The 17,108-nt window shown below is 60.0% G+C and overlaps 1 protein-coding gene across 5 annotated transcripts in view; it reads right to left on the bottom strand.

Annotated features, from left to right (window-relative positions):
* Positions 1-17,108, bottom strand: part of HTT (huntingtin) — a 124,235-nt gene that overhangs the window by 12,079 nt on the left and 95,048 nt on the right. For all 5 annotated transcript variants that reach the window (XM_021100445.1, XM_013978501.2, NM_213964.1 and 2 more), the window contains 15 exon segments: positions 16,873-17,052; positions 16,577-16,753; positions 16,239-16,315; positions 14,921-15,059; positions 13,907-14,029; positions 11,333-11,546; positions 10,848-10,993; positions 9,170-9,347; positions 8,114-8,209; positions 5,935-6,122; positions 5,004-5,130; positions 3,339-3,439; positions 2,293-2,447; positions 1,883-2,022; positions 1,107-1,189 (listed from right to left, as the gene is read on the bottom strand). In XM_021100445.1, coding sequence (XP_020956104.1) covers positions 1,107-1,189; positions 1,883-2,022; positions 2,293-2,447; positions 3,339-3,439; positions 5,004-5,130; positions 5,935-6,122; positions 8,114-8,209; positions 9,170-9,347; positions 10,848-10,993; positions 11,333-11,546; positions 13,907-14,029; positions 14,921-15,059; positions 16,239-16,315; positions 16,577-16,753; positions 16,873-17,052 — 2,124 coding nt within the window.

Raw genomic sequence — 17,108 nt, 5'->3', positions numbered from 1 at the left:
ACCCCCCACCCGGCAGGGCTCAGACCCACGGGACTCTGCACGGCCGGGGGCGGGCACGCTGGAGGGCGCCACCTTCAGGACTGCAGAGCCAGAATGAGGGCCAGCCAAACCCAAGGGAGCAGCCGAGGAGGGGAGGAGTCCGGAGACAGGACGCTTCTGCTCCTGAGCGACTCCCCAAGGGCGTCTCAGCAGAAAATGGAATCGGAACACAGGGTTTCTCTTCAAAACTGGTTCTCTCCCTGGTAGTCGTTTGGGGACCCCCTTTTCTGAATCACTTGCTACAGGTGCAGAAGGGTGAGGTGCTTATTAACCTGGGGGGCAAGGTGGGGACGAACTTGGGAGCCTGCGGGGAGGCCCGCTGGGGGCGGCGCCAGGTGGGACCGAGCCCTGCCCTGGTGCCCTGCACTGCCCCAACCCCACCCTGCACTGGAGCTGGCGGCGGGCAGCCCCAGGCTGGAGGTCAACTCTGCCCCCAAAGCAGCCTTCAGGCCAAGGGAGAGTGGCTTTTTGGCCCCAAAGCCGGTGGTGGCTCAGGACCTGGGTTCAGAGCCACCCAGTGCAGCCCCACTGCCTTCAGCGGCCGATGTGGATGCAGAGCCCCAGGGCCCTGGCGCACAGCCTGCTCCACCAAAACCACGGAACCCCGAGCACCCCGTCTTATCCCGACCAAGGTCTGCTGAAATAGCTACAAAGGAAGCGGGCCCGCACGCCCGCCTTCTCAGTACAGCAGCAGCAGGCCGCGAGGCAGCGCGCAGCCTGAGTAGCGCAGGTACCTGCCCGCCCACCTTCCAACCAGGAGGCTGAGGTGCACGGGCCGAGTGCAGCGTCCGCCACCCTGGGCCGCGTGATCGCACCTCCCTCGGGGCAGGCGGCCGGGACGCACGGGGCCGAGCCTGCAGCCCGGTCCTCCAGCGTCTCCCCGCCCTCGCCAGGACCGACTCACACCTGTTCTGACAGGACCTCAAGCCCTTCTTGGAAGACGGAAGATTAGGTAAAAACACACGCGTCAAGCTTCCTTCTCTTTACAAACCGCACCCGCCTTCTCTCCAGGGCGCTGGGGGGCCAGGCGGAGGACGGACGGCAGAGACGAGGGCGGGGCGACTGACCTGGCCCAGCTGGTAGCTGGTGTCCCCCAGCTCCCGCTCGGGGTTGACCTGCAGCAGGAGTCTGTCGTGGCTGATGAGGGCACCTGCGGGGCAAGAGTGCATGAGTGCCACCTGCGTGGCCCGACGGCTCTGGCGTTTCTGCCACTTGACAAGCCACTGAGCTGGTGGGGCCAGCGGGGCCACGCCAAATCATTCTTTCTCCGAAACAAACCAGCTGCAGACTCTGAACGGGAACGCCTGTGGGCCGAGCTGAGACGGCTAAAGACGAGGCGACAACCCAGCAAGCGAGCCCTCTGGGTGCCCGGGTGACAGCCGTGCGGCCAGGCCCTCCTGGGACCCTGCCTCAGGGCCTGGACTGTCCAGCCATGTAGGCCGCTGCCCCTCAGCCCTCCTTCCCCACCAGCCCACACTTCGCCACCTGCCACACCCTGGGCCACCGGGCCTGCGCGCTGCCTCCTGCAGGGCGTCACCCAGCTCTGCGGAAAGGCCGTCGCCACCCCCTTGGGCCCCGACCCCGCTCTTTAACGTGGGCGAGTCATTCCGTTTTCAAAATCCTCGCGGGCCGCCCGCCTTGCGGCCTACCCCTCACTTCCCACACTGGACTGGGCGGGATGGGCTCTGGCTCGCGCCCAGGCTTCCCTTCTCCCGCACCTAACCCCCCGCCCGGCACCCTGGCCCCGGACAGAAGCCCGGCCCGGGCCATCCTGCACCACCGGTGCGGCGTGCGAGGGTGCTCTCGTCCTGCCCGAGGACAGCCGGCCCTCTTCCGCAGGTACCTGTCGTGGCGGGAGACAGAGACGGGACGGGGTCCCAGGCTTGGTACAGGTGGTGGGTGGCGACGTTCTCGCGCTTGGAAACCATCGCTTGCACTTCCTGCTCCACGACCCCCCGGATGACGCTCAACTTCCTCCCAAACCTGCCGTGCAGAACCAAGGCCGGAGACCGTGGGCCCCGAGGCGCACAGGGGAAAGCGCGCGGGCGCCCCCAGCGTCGCCCACCCCACGCCCCGGCGGCAGGGCCCCGACTGTCCGCGGCCCGTGCCGCCAGCCACCTCGCTCGCCACACCACCTCCGGACCCGCACCTCCCGCACCATGCTCTTATCTTTCATTTTGGCAGCAAAGGGGAGGGCACCTCCCTGTCCCCACTGCGGCGGCACCCTGGGGACACACGGCAACTCGGGCGAACCTGGTGTCGAGGGCTTTCAGCGGCTTGTTCCGGGGCTGCTGCTCCAAGCAGCTCACGGCCGGGTTGCCGGCCACAGGCACGGTCATCGCACTCAGCACCAGGGAGGTGATGGCCTGCACGGCCAGGACGTGGATCTGCGTCCGCTCTGTGTCCTCCTGGAAGGAAAGCCCACCTGTCGCCAAGTCGCGACGCCAACCACCGCCAGTGCCCACGTGCAGGCAGAAGCCGCGGGCCGCACGGCCTGAGTGAGCCGGGACGGGCCTTCCGGGCCAGGGTCCCGCTCTGCCTGCCTGAGGTCACCAGAACCCACACCCCTCTGCGACTGGAGAGGAACCTGGGGGCACATGGCTGCTTTTCAAAGCCGGGTCTCCCATCAGCACAAACTTCTAAATAGGAATGACTTTTTCAGAGCTGTCCCTGAGTCTCCCTGCTGGTTTCAGGGACTTTGCACACGACGACCTGTGAGTTCCACCCAGGCCTGCGGAAGGCAGTTCTGATGACCTCCGACTCGTGTGCTCTTTAAGCGCCGTTTCTGGACGCGCCCACTGCGCTTCCAATGGGAATTAGGAACGCGTTCCTCGCAACCGCCAACAGTTCAGCCCCGGCTTTACTGGAACACGTTTTCACTGCACTAAATCGATACGCATGAACACTCCCAGGGGCCTGATAAAAACTTTGCAAAACGGTTCATTAAAGAGAAATGAACACAGATCCTCGTGTGTGGCTTTCGTAACATCTTTTCATGCGGGTGAGACGCTGCTCGTATTGCACCTGAGCACTGAGGAACAGAACTCAAAAGTGTTTTCGAGGAAGGCTACAACCCTCCTGGCCCTGAGAGCGCCCTGCACTAAGGTGAGACGCATCCCGCTGCCTCTAGGGGACCCAGACTGCGGGAGCCGCGCTCCTGCTCTGGAACAGCAGTCCGGACGCCGTCTGGCTGCTCCATCAAAGCTCAGCTAAGCAAGAAGAACAGGGGCTGGCCTCCCTCCTCTGCCCCCGGGGCCCACACTGCCGGCCCATGGCCCAGGCGCCACACGCAGCCTTACCTCTGGTGGGTTCTCCTCCTGCTCCATCACGAGGGGCTGAGTCACCAGGACACCAAGCAGGGTGGCCCACGTTTCCTCAAACTGGGTACGGCTGGTCCAGCCTAGAAATGCAAATGTGCAAATGTCACGTGAGACCAGCCGGCCTGGTCCAGGTGCCAGACAGCAGCTCCCTGGCCCCTCACGACAGTGCTATGATGCAGTGACACTGCCGGCCGAGTCCAGCGGTGAGGGGACCAGAGCACACAAGCCCAAAGTCACAGGACAAGAGGCCAGGCTGAGACCAACCTGGGCAGCCTGTGGACAGGTAGGTGCCCTCTCAACCCTGCCGTGCAGACGCACCAAAGAAAAGGGACATGCAGGCAGGTGACACTCCAACAGGCTCAGGGCCTCTGCCTGCTCCCGGCAAGACTCGAACATCCCCAGAGAGGCCCACCACCGAGCTGAGCTGCTGGATGCAGGCTACGTGACCACAGACCACAGAACCGCGCCCTTGAGCCGGCGAAGCCTGTGCCCCGTGACGTCTACTCAACGGAGCTGTTACAATAGGTAAAGCGGTGGTTCCTCTGACCTTGTTAAGAACAGCAGGTCAAAAAAAGAAGGTAACCTGGGGTGTTCAGGTACAGAGAGCACCTCCAACGGGCCGTCATCAAGCACCGCCATCACCAGCTGCACCTAAGGTTGTTGCCAGGGCACTGCTAACATGCCCACTTGGGACCCTGGAAGTGGAGATGGCCATGTCACTTGTACTGGGGCTGCAAGTGACAAGAATGGGGAGGTGGGCACAGGAAAACCGAGTATCAAATGACCGGTTTCCTTGGTGACCTGGCACTCCTGCCGGACTTGAGAGACAACTGCGCTGGGCGAGGCCCCCAGGGCGCAGTCACGCGGGGTCTAATGGTGACAACTCCGCGCGCCCCCGATTGTGCTCCAGCTGAATGGGGACAAGGAGTCAACATGCCTGGCCCTGCAAAGCAAAGCAGCGTCACGACGGGAGAACTAGTAACACTACCCTTTACTGAGATAAGGTGTCAGGTGCATCTCTTGTAATTTCTAAATGTGCAGCAATTCTGAGAAGTAGGCGTGACCTCCGTGACAAAACCAGAGGACCCCAAGGTTAAAACGACCCACCCCACACCCCACAGGGCACAGTGCTGTCAACCTGAGGTCTTCTACGCCCCCCACCCCGTACCACGCGGGCTCCATCTCACACTGGCTGCTGATCCACACAGAAGAAAAGGGGTGTCAGTGAGAATCCGGGCGGCTCTCAGCACAGGTGCATGACCCTTGGGCTTAAAAGCACCACCAAGTGCCGGGGCACCTTCCTGACCTCAGAGACGCCTGATTTGTGAAAGCTGGGATTAACCGCACAGGCACACACGTGGATCAGACTTTTCGCTGAGACAGTTTCGTATATGTCATAAAACACATCCACATCGTATTCCGTCTCTCCCTGTGTCTTTTACCGAACGAGACAAGCCCAGCTGCCGCCGCCAGAGCAGTGCCCCAGCGGGCGTGCCCTGCACGGTCTGCAGCCAGGCTGACGGGGCCCAGGAGCAGTGCCCCAGCGGGCGTGCCCTGCACGGTGTGCAGCCAGGCCGACGGGGCCCGGGAGCGGCGCCCCAGTGGGCGTGCTGCGTGGGGGGCTGCGCACGGGGGTCCAGCTACCTAGCGTGTTGATGCGGAAGATGAACTCCCTGAAGACTTCCTTCTCCTGGAGGAACTCCACGGGGATCTCAGGGAACGCCGTGCCAAAGTCCCCTCCTGGTCTGGGCGACCACCCGAGTTTCCACACCTGACAGGAGGGAAGAGAAATCAAGTCAGGTTAGGATGGCCGCCCCGCGAGGAACCAGGAAGCACGCTCCCTCTGCACGCGGCGCCCTCCCACAGGCCTCGGGCACGGGGCCCCAGCCCCTCGAGGCTGGCGGGTAGCCACACGTGGGGATACCTCCTGGCCAGCGGGCACAAGGAGCCACGCCGCCCAAGCACCTCGCCAGCCCGACACTGCTCTCCAAGCCTCTCGCGTTACTCCCCAGCCCCTCGGACAGAGCGCGCCCTCCTCGTTGGGGGCCGTGGCAGCCGCTGCCCGAGGCCCTGTACCCCACGCCTTCCTGAACCTGCCCCCACTCCCCTCCAAAGGCCAGTCAGCTTGACACCTGCAGGGACCCCCGGGGCTCAGGCCACATGTGGCTCCAGGAGGGCCACGCCCCCTGCCCACCCCCGCAGCTCTCATCCTGCGGGTGACAACGTCCACGCCTCCCTGCTCTACAGCGACCCCAGGACATCACGCCGCTGGGCTTTTCCGCAGAAGGAGCCCCGAGCGGGCTACCTTCCCTCCCACAGCGAGACCCCGGGGCAAAGGCCCACCACCTCCCTGGTGCACGCGCTCCCCACGGTCGGCCCGGCTCCACCTCCGGGCCCAGGAGGGGTCAGGCAGCCTCCCGCCTGCGGAGGCCAGACGTGGCGTCTGTACACAGGCAGCGCCCTGGCCACAGCGGGCTTCGGAGCAGCCCAGACCCGGTTCCACCCCGGGCCCCGAGCCTGGGGCCTGCCTGTGTGTCTCCCTGCGCGGCCCCCGCAAGGCGTGGGCCTGACTCACCAGGGGCGGGACGCGCGTGTAGCTGTTGACCAGGGGCAGGCGGGCCAGGCTGACGATGACGTTCCTGAGCACGGGCGCGAGGAAGGCCGGCGTGCGGCTGCTCCGCTCACGGCCCAGCGCCAACACCGAGGGCAGGCTCGCCACCATCTCCGCCACCATCCTGCAGGCCGCGCCAAGATACGGAGGGCCTGCGCAGACGCCAGGGGTCAGACGACTGCCTTCTGCAGCTCACCCCAAACCGGCTGCCGCCCTCCCGCCCTCCCGGGGCAGGCGGGACAACCCCCCACCAGCCACAAGGCAGAAACGCAGAGTGGCCGAGCCCCTCCACTCCCGCCTCTGCCAACCGCACCGGCAGGCGGGGCTCTGCCCCCAGGCCCCGTGCTCGTGGCTGGGCTGGGCACAGAGAGCCACGCGGGCATGCTCCGCTCGCAGCCCTCCCTGGGAAGCCCTGAGGCGGATTGTCGACAAAAACCCCACATCCCAGAGCTCCCTGGCGGCTGTCACGGCCGCGGTGAGGTGGGAGCCCTGGCCCGGGAACTTCCGCAGGCCGCAGGCATAGCCAGAAAACCCAAACACCCGCGTTCTGAGCTAAGAACCACTGCACCTGGAGGGCAGGACCAGTCGGGCACCGAGCACATGCCCAAAAGCCTGTGGTCAACGCTTAGGCTATGGATGGACAGTGTCCACAGCCCCCGAGACCCCAAGGTCCAGGCGACATCCTCACAGAGAAGGAAGTCCCGCTGGGCCTTGAGGAATCCAGCCCCCAACTGAGAAAAACGAGGGTGGCTTTAGCAACCCCACGGGAGCAGCCCCAAGTGTCACCTACGGAGGTGCTGACGGAAGCCAGCTGCGTCCTCTGGCCTAAAGGGGGCCTCGGGGAGGGTTCCATGAGCCCAAACGAAATTGCCCCGGCGGTGGGCCTGCTCTGACTCAACCCCGCGAGGCGCCTCCACTGCCGGCGGAGGAATGGACGTTCCGGGGATAACTACAGTCAGCGCGCCAACCGCTCAGAGCACGCCTGCCACCTGCGGGGGGTGCTCGTGTGGGCTGGTCTGAGCACCCCCGCAGCGGGCTGCCCTCCTCCATGCGGCAGGAGCACAGGGCAGCTGCCTGCGAAGGCCCCAAAGCCAGAGGGCCCGGGCGAGGGCCCAGCAAGCAGCAGGGGCCCTGAGATCACCCGCTGACGGCTGCAGACCCAGTCTCGACACAGACACCCAGAAAGAGCCTGGGGTGGACGGGACACCCCTGCTTCTGGACGCTGGGCGATTCTAAACTCTCCAGTGGGTAGCAGGAAGAAAACCTACCCGGCCTGACACCAAGGGCAGGGACTGCACAAGAGCTGGCAAAACAGACACAGCGGTACCTGTCATTAAAAAGGCCCGCCTCCCAGGCCAACAGAGCGCAGATAAGGTCTCGGTATCCCAAGTACATCGCACTCCGTAAAAAAGACAGCCAAGAACTGTCACGGGGGCATTCGCCTCCCACTCTGGGGACGGAGCCGGGGTCCCTGGTGGCAAGGAGTCACTCGGCCAAGAAGCTGTCCTCCCAACCTGCCTTGCCACCATTTTCAGAGTAAAATACCTGAATTAGGAGAAAGTACATGAAAACTGAGGTGCGTGTCTAAGTCTGGCACAGGTTTAAATGAATGAGATGTGGATTTTTTTGTCTGTAAGGAAAGGAGGCATTTTCATTTAAAAGTCCACTGAAACGGACACTCAAGTCACCGAGGAGGCACACGTCCCTCCTCTGGCTGAAGTTCCCCAGGATCTCCATTTCCTCATTCGTTTCTCAACAAACATTTGCGGATCAACACCCCAGCGTGCGGAACCACAGTGAGAACACAGAGGAAACAGGCCAAGGAGCTCCGCCGAGTTTGGGCGAAAAAGACACAGAGGCAGCAAGGGGCGGGGGCGGGGGCGGGGGGGGCAGAAGGTGGGGACCAGGAGGATCCCCAGCCGCGCGTGCGACACCCCAGAGCAGCGTGGGGGCAGGGCGTGCCAGCACTGGGACCAACAAGGCAGCGTCTCCAACAGCCCTGGAAGTCAGGGACCAGCACCAGGACGCAGCCGAGTCCAGGCAGCTGTCCCACGTCCTCGCCAACCCCTTCCAAGGCCTCTTTGGTGAATGGATTTCAAGTCCCCAAAGACACCAGGTAAGAAGAAACAACCTGGAGACTTACTCTGTGTGTTCGAATCCACTTCATCCTCGCCGGCAGCCTTTGGCGTGTCTGCCTTTCTCTCTGGACTAAGAAGCTGGTCCCCAGGCTGCACGACAACTAAACCACAACAGAACAAGAGGAATTTTCAAACGCTTTCCCCTCTGCCTCTTACTCAGGTTTTTCTCTATTCACGCAGCCATGTGACATGTCAAAGGGACAGGCGGTGTCGAGAGAGGTCTAGGTCTCCTAAAATCAACTTTCCCCACCCGAGACACACCTCAGGCACCCGTCGCTAGGTTCATCTGAAAGGCACAAGGACCTGGATGTCCGCACTCGGACGCCAGGTCCTTCCACGGCCTGCTGTTGGCCACCTCTGACCCTGAAGGTTTCATCAGACAGTTGGTGCATCGACGCCACCCCCCCGGAGTCTGGTTTGAGAAGTCACTCTGGGTCTATGCGTTCAAGCTGACTACAAATGCACAGATGACAACAATTTAAACAATGAATCTTCAAAACACCACTCTGTAATGTTTAATTTAAAAATACAGAACATCAAAACACCCTCGAACATGTAGACTATAATGTCCAATTTTTAAAAAATGTTGGCTAATGACCCTTGTTGAGGACACCGTCCCTTGAAAAGAATAGGTCACTTTTATTTTACAGTATATTAGTATGACAATGCAGTATAGAAACAAGCATTTCAGCTGTAACAGAAAACAAGCAACTTTTAAAATATAATCTTATTAATCTTATGATCATTTAGGACTAGAAGGATGAGTCAACTAGAGCCCGAGATCAAAGGGACATAAAACAGCCTTTTTTCTTTTCGTGAAAGCTGCCTCTCGAAATCTAGAAAAATGGCAAGAGAAGCAAACTCGAGTCACAGTCTAGGGCAGGCTCCAAGGTCCCGGAGACGAAGGCAAGGCCCGTATTTTTTACCCACCTCTTCTCCCCCAGTTCCTAACCTGGCACTTGGCAAACAGGTGGCATGGAATAAATGGCGTGACTAGCTCTGTGGAGCTGGTCACCAGCACAAGCGAGACAGGACAGACCCCATGGCGGTCATGGACTCACTGGCTTCCAAGATGAACCGGACACAGAGGATGAGGGAGCAGGCGTGGGTCACCATCTCTGGGGAGGAGAGCGCGCTCCAGAGGCCGGGCAGCTGCAGGGCCAGGCAGCAGCAGTCCAGGCCGGCCTGCAGGTCCAGGCTCAGCGGGATCTGCTCGTGGACCAGATGCCACGCCAGGGCCTGGAGGGCAGGTCTGTGTTAGAGAGGGCTGCACCGGGGCCTCCCTCCTGCCGCGGGGGCGGGCGGGGACGCAGAAGACAGCGACCTGCTCTAGGGGACCTGCAGAGCTCCCTGCCAGAGGGATGGCTCCCTTGGCCACCATCCCAGCTCCCTTTGGTTCCATCCAGAGCCACCTGCTCCCTGAAGTGCCCCCGCCCCAGCAGGACGCTGGCTGCCCCTCCCTCCTGGCACGCTGCTCCCCCAGCGACCCCTCCCTTGGGGGGCCCACAGGCCAGGCCCTTGCCTCGGCCGTAGTCACAGGGGCTGAACCTCACAGCCGGACTGGGGTTTAAGGGCCCAGTGGGCTACTTCCCAGGGTGTGTGGTGTGTTGGGGGGTGAGGTGGCTGAACCTCTAAGCTGGGTTTCCCTCTTCTGTAAAATGGGGTCACAGCCCACCACAGACGGGTGTCTTGAGACCCGGCTAAGACGCACGGAGAGTGCTTGCCCTGCACGTGGCAGGGGCATGACCGGTGGCAACGGCCACTCTATACCGTAACCTTAGGTTTGCCAGCCTTCCTGCTACACTGAAGCCCAAAGGACGGGCGGACAGCTATCTGGCTCGGTGTGTCTGCTGCATCATGAACTCTGGACGCCGCTCCCTAACTCGAGGCGGCGGGTGGAGTGGGTGCCAGGTCCCCCGTGTTCTCTGCCTCCAAGGATGCAGGCCAGACTCTGTCCCCCGAGGCACATGAAGAGGCAACGTACCCAAAACATGTACACGTTTGGGGAGCGTTTTCAGTGTTAACCAGAGTGCTCAACTCCCCACAGCTGAGATGTCAGGTTTGCTGTTCCATTTAAACTATAATGAGAGTTCCCACCATGGCTCCGTGGTAACAAACCCGACTGGGATCTATGGGATGTGGGCTCGATCCCCGGCCTCGCTCAGAGGGTTAAGGATCTGGCGTGGCTGTGGCTGTGGCGTAGGCTGGCATTGCTGTGGCTCTGGTGTAGGCCAGTGGCTACAGCTCCAATTCGACCCCTAGCCTGGGAACCTCCGTGTGCCACAAGTGTGGTCCTAAAAGCGAAAAAAAGAAAAGAAAAGAAACAAAGACAATGACATTTCCCAGATGATTTTACTTAAGTGTCTAAAAGGATTCGCACTGCACCTGCACTGCTTTTTCCCTAGAAGAAATTTAAGTGGACGGTTTGTGCTAAAATAAACCGCATCTTGGCACGGAGGAAACCGAGTCACGTGCAACTCTGCCCGCTGGGTCCCCCCGGGGGGGTGCTCGAAGACTCCCCTCCCCAAACCAGCTCCCAGGCGCCCCGGCCCTGAGGCAGAGACAAGAGAGGCGGTGCTGCCGCCTCACGAGGCGGCCACGAGGAACCGGACGATAAGGGAGCGTGCGGCCACGTGGGGGCTGGACGTGACACGGGCGCTGGGGGAAGAGCCTCCCTCCAGTGGCAGCGCCACCGCGCCCAGCTCTGCTCAGAGCGCGAGTTCCCTCGCTGCCTCTTACCTCGAGAGTCATGACCACGAACCTCACGGTGTCCGTCTCCTTCTCGGGGGGAAGCTGCAGGGGGCCGGGCAGTTTGGAGAGCACCAGCAGGTACTGGGCCAGCGCCCGGGCCAAGGTGGTCAGGGACCGATACAGCACAGTGTCCCCTGAAAGAGACGTTCGTGGGTGGACGAGCCTGAGGGAGGCTCGCGATGTGGCCCCCAAAGCAGCCGGCACACGCCCGGCCACCTCCCGTGACCAGGGCCCGTGCTGCCAAGGCTGAGCTCACGGCCCTCATGGGCGTCCAGCCCAGGATGTGGCAAGGAATGGCCCAGTGGCCACCGCCCCCAGAGGCGCGGGGGGCCGGGCCCCGCCACGGGTCCTCCGTTACCCCTGCAATGCCGTCCCCTTGCTACAGCAGCCGTGTCTACCATGTCTTCACTGGGGGCAGAGCCTGGCACTGGCTCTGCAGGGTTTCGAAAGCGAGGGGTTTTTCTTTTCCTTACCAAAGAGATCGTCCAACTTGCTCCAGTAGGCGGCAGGCTCTGTGGGCAGGAATGGCTGGAAAACCTGATGGACAGCGGGAAGCTGCTGGACCACGCTCGTCACGCGGTCCAGGGTGGCCGCGCGGGCCGCCTCAAACAGGGGACTCTTCTGGCCGGCAGAGATCTCACGCATGCCCAGGCCCAAGCACGGGGCTAACAGGCTCAAGTTGAACTCCTGAATTGGGGCATTAAAGGTTCAACAACAACTATTACAAGCCTTGGTTCGGGCAGGAGAAACGCAAGAGAAGAAAGGATAATGCAAACATTTCGGAGACGACAGGTTGTTACTATGCTGTCAAAAATATTTCAGGAATTCCCTTTGTGGCGCAGTGGCTAACAAATCCGACTAGGAACCATGAGGTTGCAGGTTTGATCCCCGGCCTTGCTCAGTGGGTTAAGGATCCGGCGTCGCCGTGAGCTGTGGTGTAGGTTGCAGACGCGGCTCGGATCCCGCGTTGCTGTGGCTCTGGCACAGGCCGGTGGCTACAGCTCCGATTCGACCCCTAGCCTGGGAACCTCCGTATGCCGTGGGAGCGGCCCAAGAAAATGGCAAAAAGCCAAAAAAAAAAAAAAAAAAAAAATTTAAAGAGGGAGTTCCCTGGTGGTCTAGTGGTTAGGACTCAGTGCTTTCACCACTGCGGCCTAGGTACTGAGATTCCGCACCAGGCGCTGCAGGCCATGGCAAAAAAAAAAAAAAAAAACAAACAAAAAAACTAAAGAACACCTTCTTTGCCCTTGCATCGCAGACAAATGAACATTTCCATTTACACCCGACCAGTGAAGCGCATTTCTGGTCTTTTCTGGGTGCGTTAATTCTTTCTTTCCTTTTCTTTTAGGCCACACCCGCGGCATACAGAGGTTCCCAGGCTAGGGGTTGAATTGGTGCTACAGCTGCTGGCCTTCGCCACAGCCACAGCCACACGGGATCCGAGCCGCGTCTGTGACCTACCACAGCTCAGGGCACCGCCAGATCCTTAACCCACTGATCAAGGCCGGCGATTGAACCCACATCCTCACGGATACCAGTCGGACTCATTTCTGCTGAGCCACAACGGGAACCCCCTGGGTGCATTAATGTTAAATCATTTTATTTTTTATTTTTTATTTATTTATTTATTTTTTTTTTTTGTCTTTTTGTCTTTTGTTGTTGTTGTTTGTTGTTGTTGTTGTTGCTATCTTGGGCCGCTTCCGCGGCATATGGAGGTTCCCAGGCTAGGGGTCGAATCGGAACTGTAGCCACCGGCCTACGCCAGAGCCACAGCAACGTGGGATCCGAGCCGCGTCTGCAACCTACACCACAGCTCACGGCGACGCCGGATCGTTAACCCACTGAGCAAGGGCAGGGACCGAACCCGCGACCTCATGGTTCCTAGTCGGATTCGTTAACCACTGCGCCACGACGGGAACTCCTAAATCATTTTAATGCTTTCAAATTTTATTTGAAATAAAAAATGTAATGATCACATCTTAATTGATAAAAATACAATATCAAGCTCATGTACCATCCAAGAAATTGGTAAAACACCAAACATCCCTGAAGTTCGAAAAAGATAAGGTACGTCCTAAAGAAGATGAAATAAATCAAAGCAGCCATATAAATGCTGCAATTCTGATCAGCAAAATAACACTTCATGCGCTAATACTTCAATCTGTGTTGTGCTCTGACAACTTTTTAAAGCTCCTTAAGGACTTTTTGGGTCAATTTCCAGAAGACTATCAACCTTAATCAATGTTCAGAAAAGCGCAGGCCATCATCAGGGACCAAAACTGAACCTTTCTGTTACAGCTGAGCCTTTTTTTAAAGCTGGTACAAGTCCAATTAGGAAATGTGGAAAGTCAGTAAATTGGTATTATACACGCTTTATCATTCAGCAAATCAACTTTCACTGAGTGGCCCTTACAATGATTTTAGCAAACTGGTTTTGGGCCAATTCTGTTTTTTCAACGCAGCCTCATTTCCAAACACTCTCCGAGCCCCCCAGGCCCTGCTCACTCCCACCTGGTCTATTTCATGGCAGCATCTCAGCATCTGGGTTTAAGGACTGCTTGTGCCAGGAGGCCTGAGAAGGCAGCTGCTAAGGCTGTGGCTGGATGGCCACAAAGGGGGCTGAGTGCAGGCACGGCTGCTCTGCACGGCCTGCCTGCAGGACACCAGGTGAAGGCACCGCCAGGGGACTCGCTGCCTGTGGGGGGGACCCCGCTCCACGCAGGGAGGGGGTTACCAACTTCCAGAGCAGCGGCAAAGCGCCAGCTCAACCGCACACTGCGAGGGCATTCCAATCCCGTTCTCGCGAGCACGAGACAAGCAATGAGAAGTGACCGCGACCCAAGAGAACCCATCTTCTTCGAGGGCGTGAAAAGGTGACCTCCTCTGCGCCTGCACTGTGGTTGAAATCGGGTCCTGTCCTTTCTGGACTGGGGTAACGGCGCAAACCTAAGCGGTGCGTGGCATCGGCAGGTCACGCGACCACAGAACACCTCAAAGGCGGACGCCTGGAGGGAGAGGGCCCCCAGCACCCCGTCGCTCGCCCCTACCGGGTTCATCAGGAAGGCGCCCATGTCGCCGGGTGGGATCCGGCTCACCAGCTCCGCCCCTTCCAGCAGCGCGGAGTCTGAGCGAGTCCAGCACTGGGATTTCACCAGACGGAGGTACCAGTCCTGGGGACGAGACAAGGTGTGTTACGGAACGGAACTGGGCAGGGCTTTCCGGGGGTTTTGAGTCCACTGGACACGTGCTGCTTCTTCGCCTGTGGCCCAGACCCGAGGACACATGGGACTCCGGCCATGCTGACGGCCACACAGGCCTTTGCCACCAGAACTGCTACCAAGGCTGGGTCTTTGGACTTGTTACTCGTCCGGACACCCTCTCCTCCCCTCGCCTGATGGGGGAATGCTCAACTCGCCTTTAAACTCAGCAAAGCACCGAGGGGAGCGGGCCCTCCTCTCTGTCCTGCCCTATCGGGCAGCAGGCTGCCCATCTTCTCCTGGGGCCGCTTTGTTCCTCATCCCCAGGCCAGTGCAGCAAAGGTGCTGAATTCATCAGGCCTGAGAAGAGCAGCCAGAGGTGGCTCATCTACGCCGGGAACTGCTGGGTTTTGGGATCCAAGTTCTCTCAGTTGACTGCTCCCCGGGAAAGTAGAGCGCCAAGGTCCCACCAGGGCCCCAGGGGGCCCCCAGCCCCGCGGTGTGGATGGTGAGGGTAACAGTAAGAACCAGGGCCTCGGGGTGGGGTCAGCACAGGGAGGTCGGCAGGAGAGGAGACAGGCAAGTGGGCGCAGGCCACAGCTGCCCCTCCTGCGTGTCCACTGACTGCCCTGACCCTCAGCCCCTGCTAACAACGAGGGCCGGACCTCACGGATCCTGTCACTGATGTGACTGTGCCCATCGCCAGCAAGAAACGGGGCAGGCTGAGCGCCGCAGGGGCTGCGCGGCGCCGGGACCTCCTGCTGCCAGAGCCGCCCGCCGCAGGCTCGGGCTTTGCCGCAGGCAGACAGAGGTGCTCAGCGCCCCGAGGGGCCTGTGTGTCGCAGGTGGACAGGCCGCACTTACTTTGTCAGGACTCACTGTCTCCAGTGCCAGGGGCCCGTCCCCGTCCAGCGGGTGGGACGAGACCCGAGGAGCGGGACCACGCGAGCCTGGGGCGGTGGCGAGACGCAGCCTGTCCAGCAGGGAGGAGAGCCTTTGGTGTCTGGAAGCCAATCACACGTGGGTTAGAGAAGCGTCGCGGCGGCTTCTTACGGCCCAACGTGACACGTCTGAAACTTTCTGTTCAGACCTATTTCTCATTGGCACGCAAACAAGTCATGATGCCAATTCCGGCCCCAGTTTACTTGTAAAAGCCACAGCTGTGTCCCATAAATAGTCTCAGGAATTTCAATTCAACACTGCAGCAGCTCGTACCTGGCATAACAGCCAGTAAAAGTGACTTAATGCTTGATCAACACAAAGGAGACCATCTAGGAGCCGAGGACACAAAACTTCCCGCTTCATCTCCCAACAGTGTGGTTTACGCCAATTTCCATTTATTCCATAAAAGCATCACCTCGCCTGGCACATACTACTTTAATCTTCCTCCTCTGGGCTGAATGCCGAGTCCAGGGTCAAAAATAAGAACAGTCTGGCCGCCCGCCATCCGGTATGAGAACGGCAGCCTCACAGTACCAATCTCAACAGAGCTCGCCCAGCGTGCCCACAGGTCCCGGGAAACCACGCACTGCCCACCGCGTCCCGGCCCTTCTCAACTGAAGAAGCCAACACGGGCTACTGTGAAGATGGAGTCACAGCATAAAAACTGGACTCACACACACGTTTTCCCCACTGTCGAGGAAAAGAAGGTAAAAACTAAACTTCTGTTGCCTTCAGGGAAATACACTCGTGTAATGCATGTCAGGACCTCTGACAAAGGCCTCTACGAGACTTTGCAAACAAAGTCCGGTGATAAATAGCGATGACGAGGTAAGATTTTAAAAAGAGGCCGCTATAACTCCTGCACGCCGAGCACTGGGGAACCAACGCCTTTCAGCTCTGCCACGTCTTACTTAGTGATCAGATCACAGGCTCTGAGTTTGCTAAAATAAAGCTGAAAACTCCCACTCATCATGGACAGTGAACAGAGACCACGAGAAGACCCCTCACGCTCAAAGAGCCCAGGGTGCGAGCATGGCTGTGCCAACGCCACGGAGGTGACCCTACCAGCTCTTCTTCACTTTCTGTGCAGGGAGATCCAAGCCTGTCACTTGGGAAGGCTCCCTGGGGCCCTTCTGCAGGAGCCGGTCCACACGGCACACGGCTCTCTCGTCCTATGGCTGCTCCCTCACAAGTGACAGGCTCTCATCCCAAAGCAGGCAGCACCTGGGCCCAGCATTACCTCTGAGCTAAGCCGCTGCTCTGAAGGTATTCCTGGATTCGGGTCAGTTCCTCCACGGGCAACTGGGCCATGCTGCTCTAAAGTAGACAGGAACACGTCAGAGGGTCTGCCGTGCAGAGGCGAGCCCGTACCCTGTGCCCCTTCACGAGACAAAGGGCGCGCACGCGCGGGCGGACCAGGAGGCCAGGAAGCGCTGGCCCCTGACACACGGGGAGTGGCCGGTCCTTCCACTGCCCTCAGGGGACGCGTGAAGACCGAGCTGCGGAGGAGAACCAGACAGCTGCTCCCCTCGCCCAGCTACGTTTCAATGCAAATCAATGCCCCTGTTTTCTCAGTACCTGTAAGTTTGCGGCCAAAAGCATTTCCACCCGGCGGCAAGCCAGGGTGTCGACCATGCGGGCCAGCACCCGGAACGGCGTGCGCAGAAGCTTGTCCACGTACAGCGTCAGCACGGCACCCGACTGGCTCAGGTGGATCCCTTCCAGGCACTGCAGGGTTTTCTTCAGCGTGGTAGGCTGGGGTTTGAGAGAAGAAACGACAAGAGCTGGGTGACCTGTCGGCTGGAAACGAGCGGGTTAAAGACGCCAACCCTCGGCTTTCAAGGCGCAGGACCGCCGGCAGCAGGGAGACTTACGGCGGAGAGGTTCTCACAGCGGGACTGGATGGCCTGGATGAAAAGGCCGCTGGCTGCGGCGTTGCGGTGCACGGCGCTGATGAAGTCCTGCACCGGCGGCTCGTGCGACAGGTGGATGAGATCCTGAATGTGGTTCACGATGAGCCAGGTCAAGTGCTCCGAGTCATGCAGGTTCTGGCACTGAGGACACGGACAGCAAGGAAAGACACTTTCCAGCAGACGAGGAGGGGACAGGG

The sequence above is a fragment of the Sus scrofa genome, chromosome 8 (genome assembly GCF_000003025.6).
Source record: "Sus scrofa isolate TJ Tabasco breed Duroc chromosome 8, Sscrofa11.1, whole genome shotgun sequence".
NCBI classification, from domain to species: Eukaryota; Metazoa; Chordata; class Mammalia; order Artiodactyla; family Suidae; genus Sus; species Sus scrofa.
The sequence above is the reverse complement of the archived record's forward strand: the minus strand, read 5'-3'. Positions and strand labels throughout refer to the sequence as shown.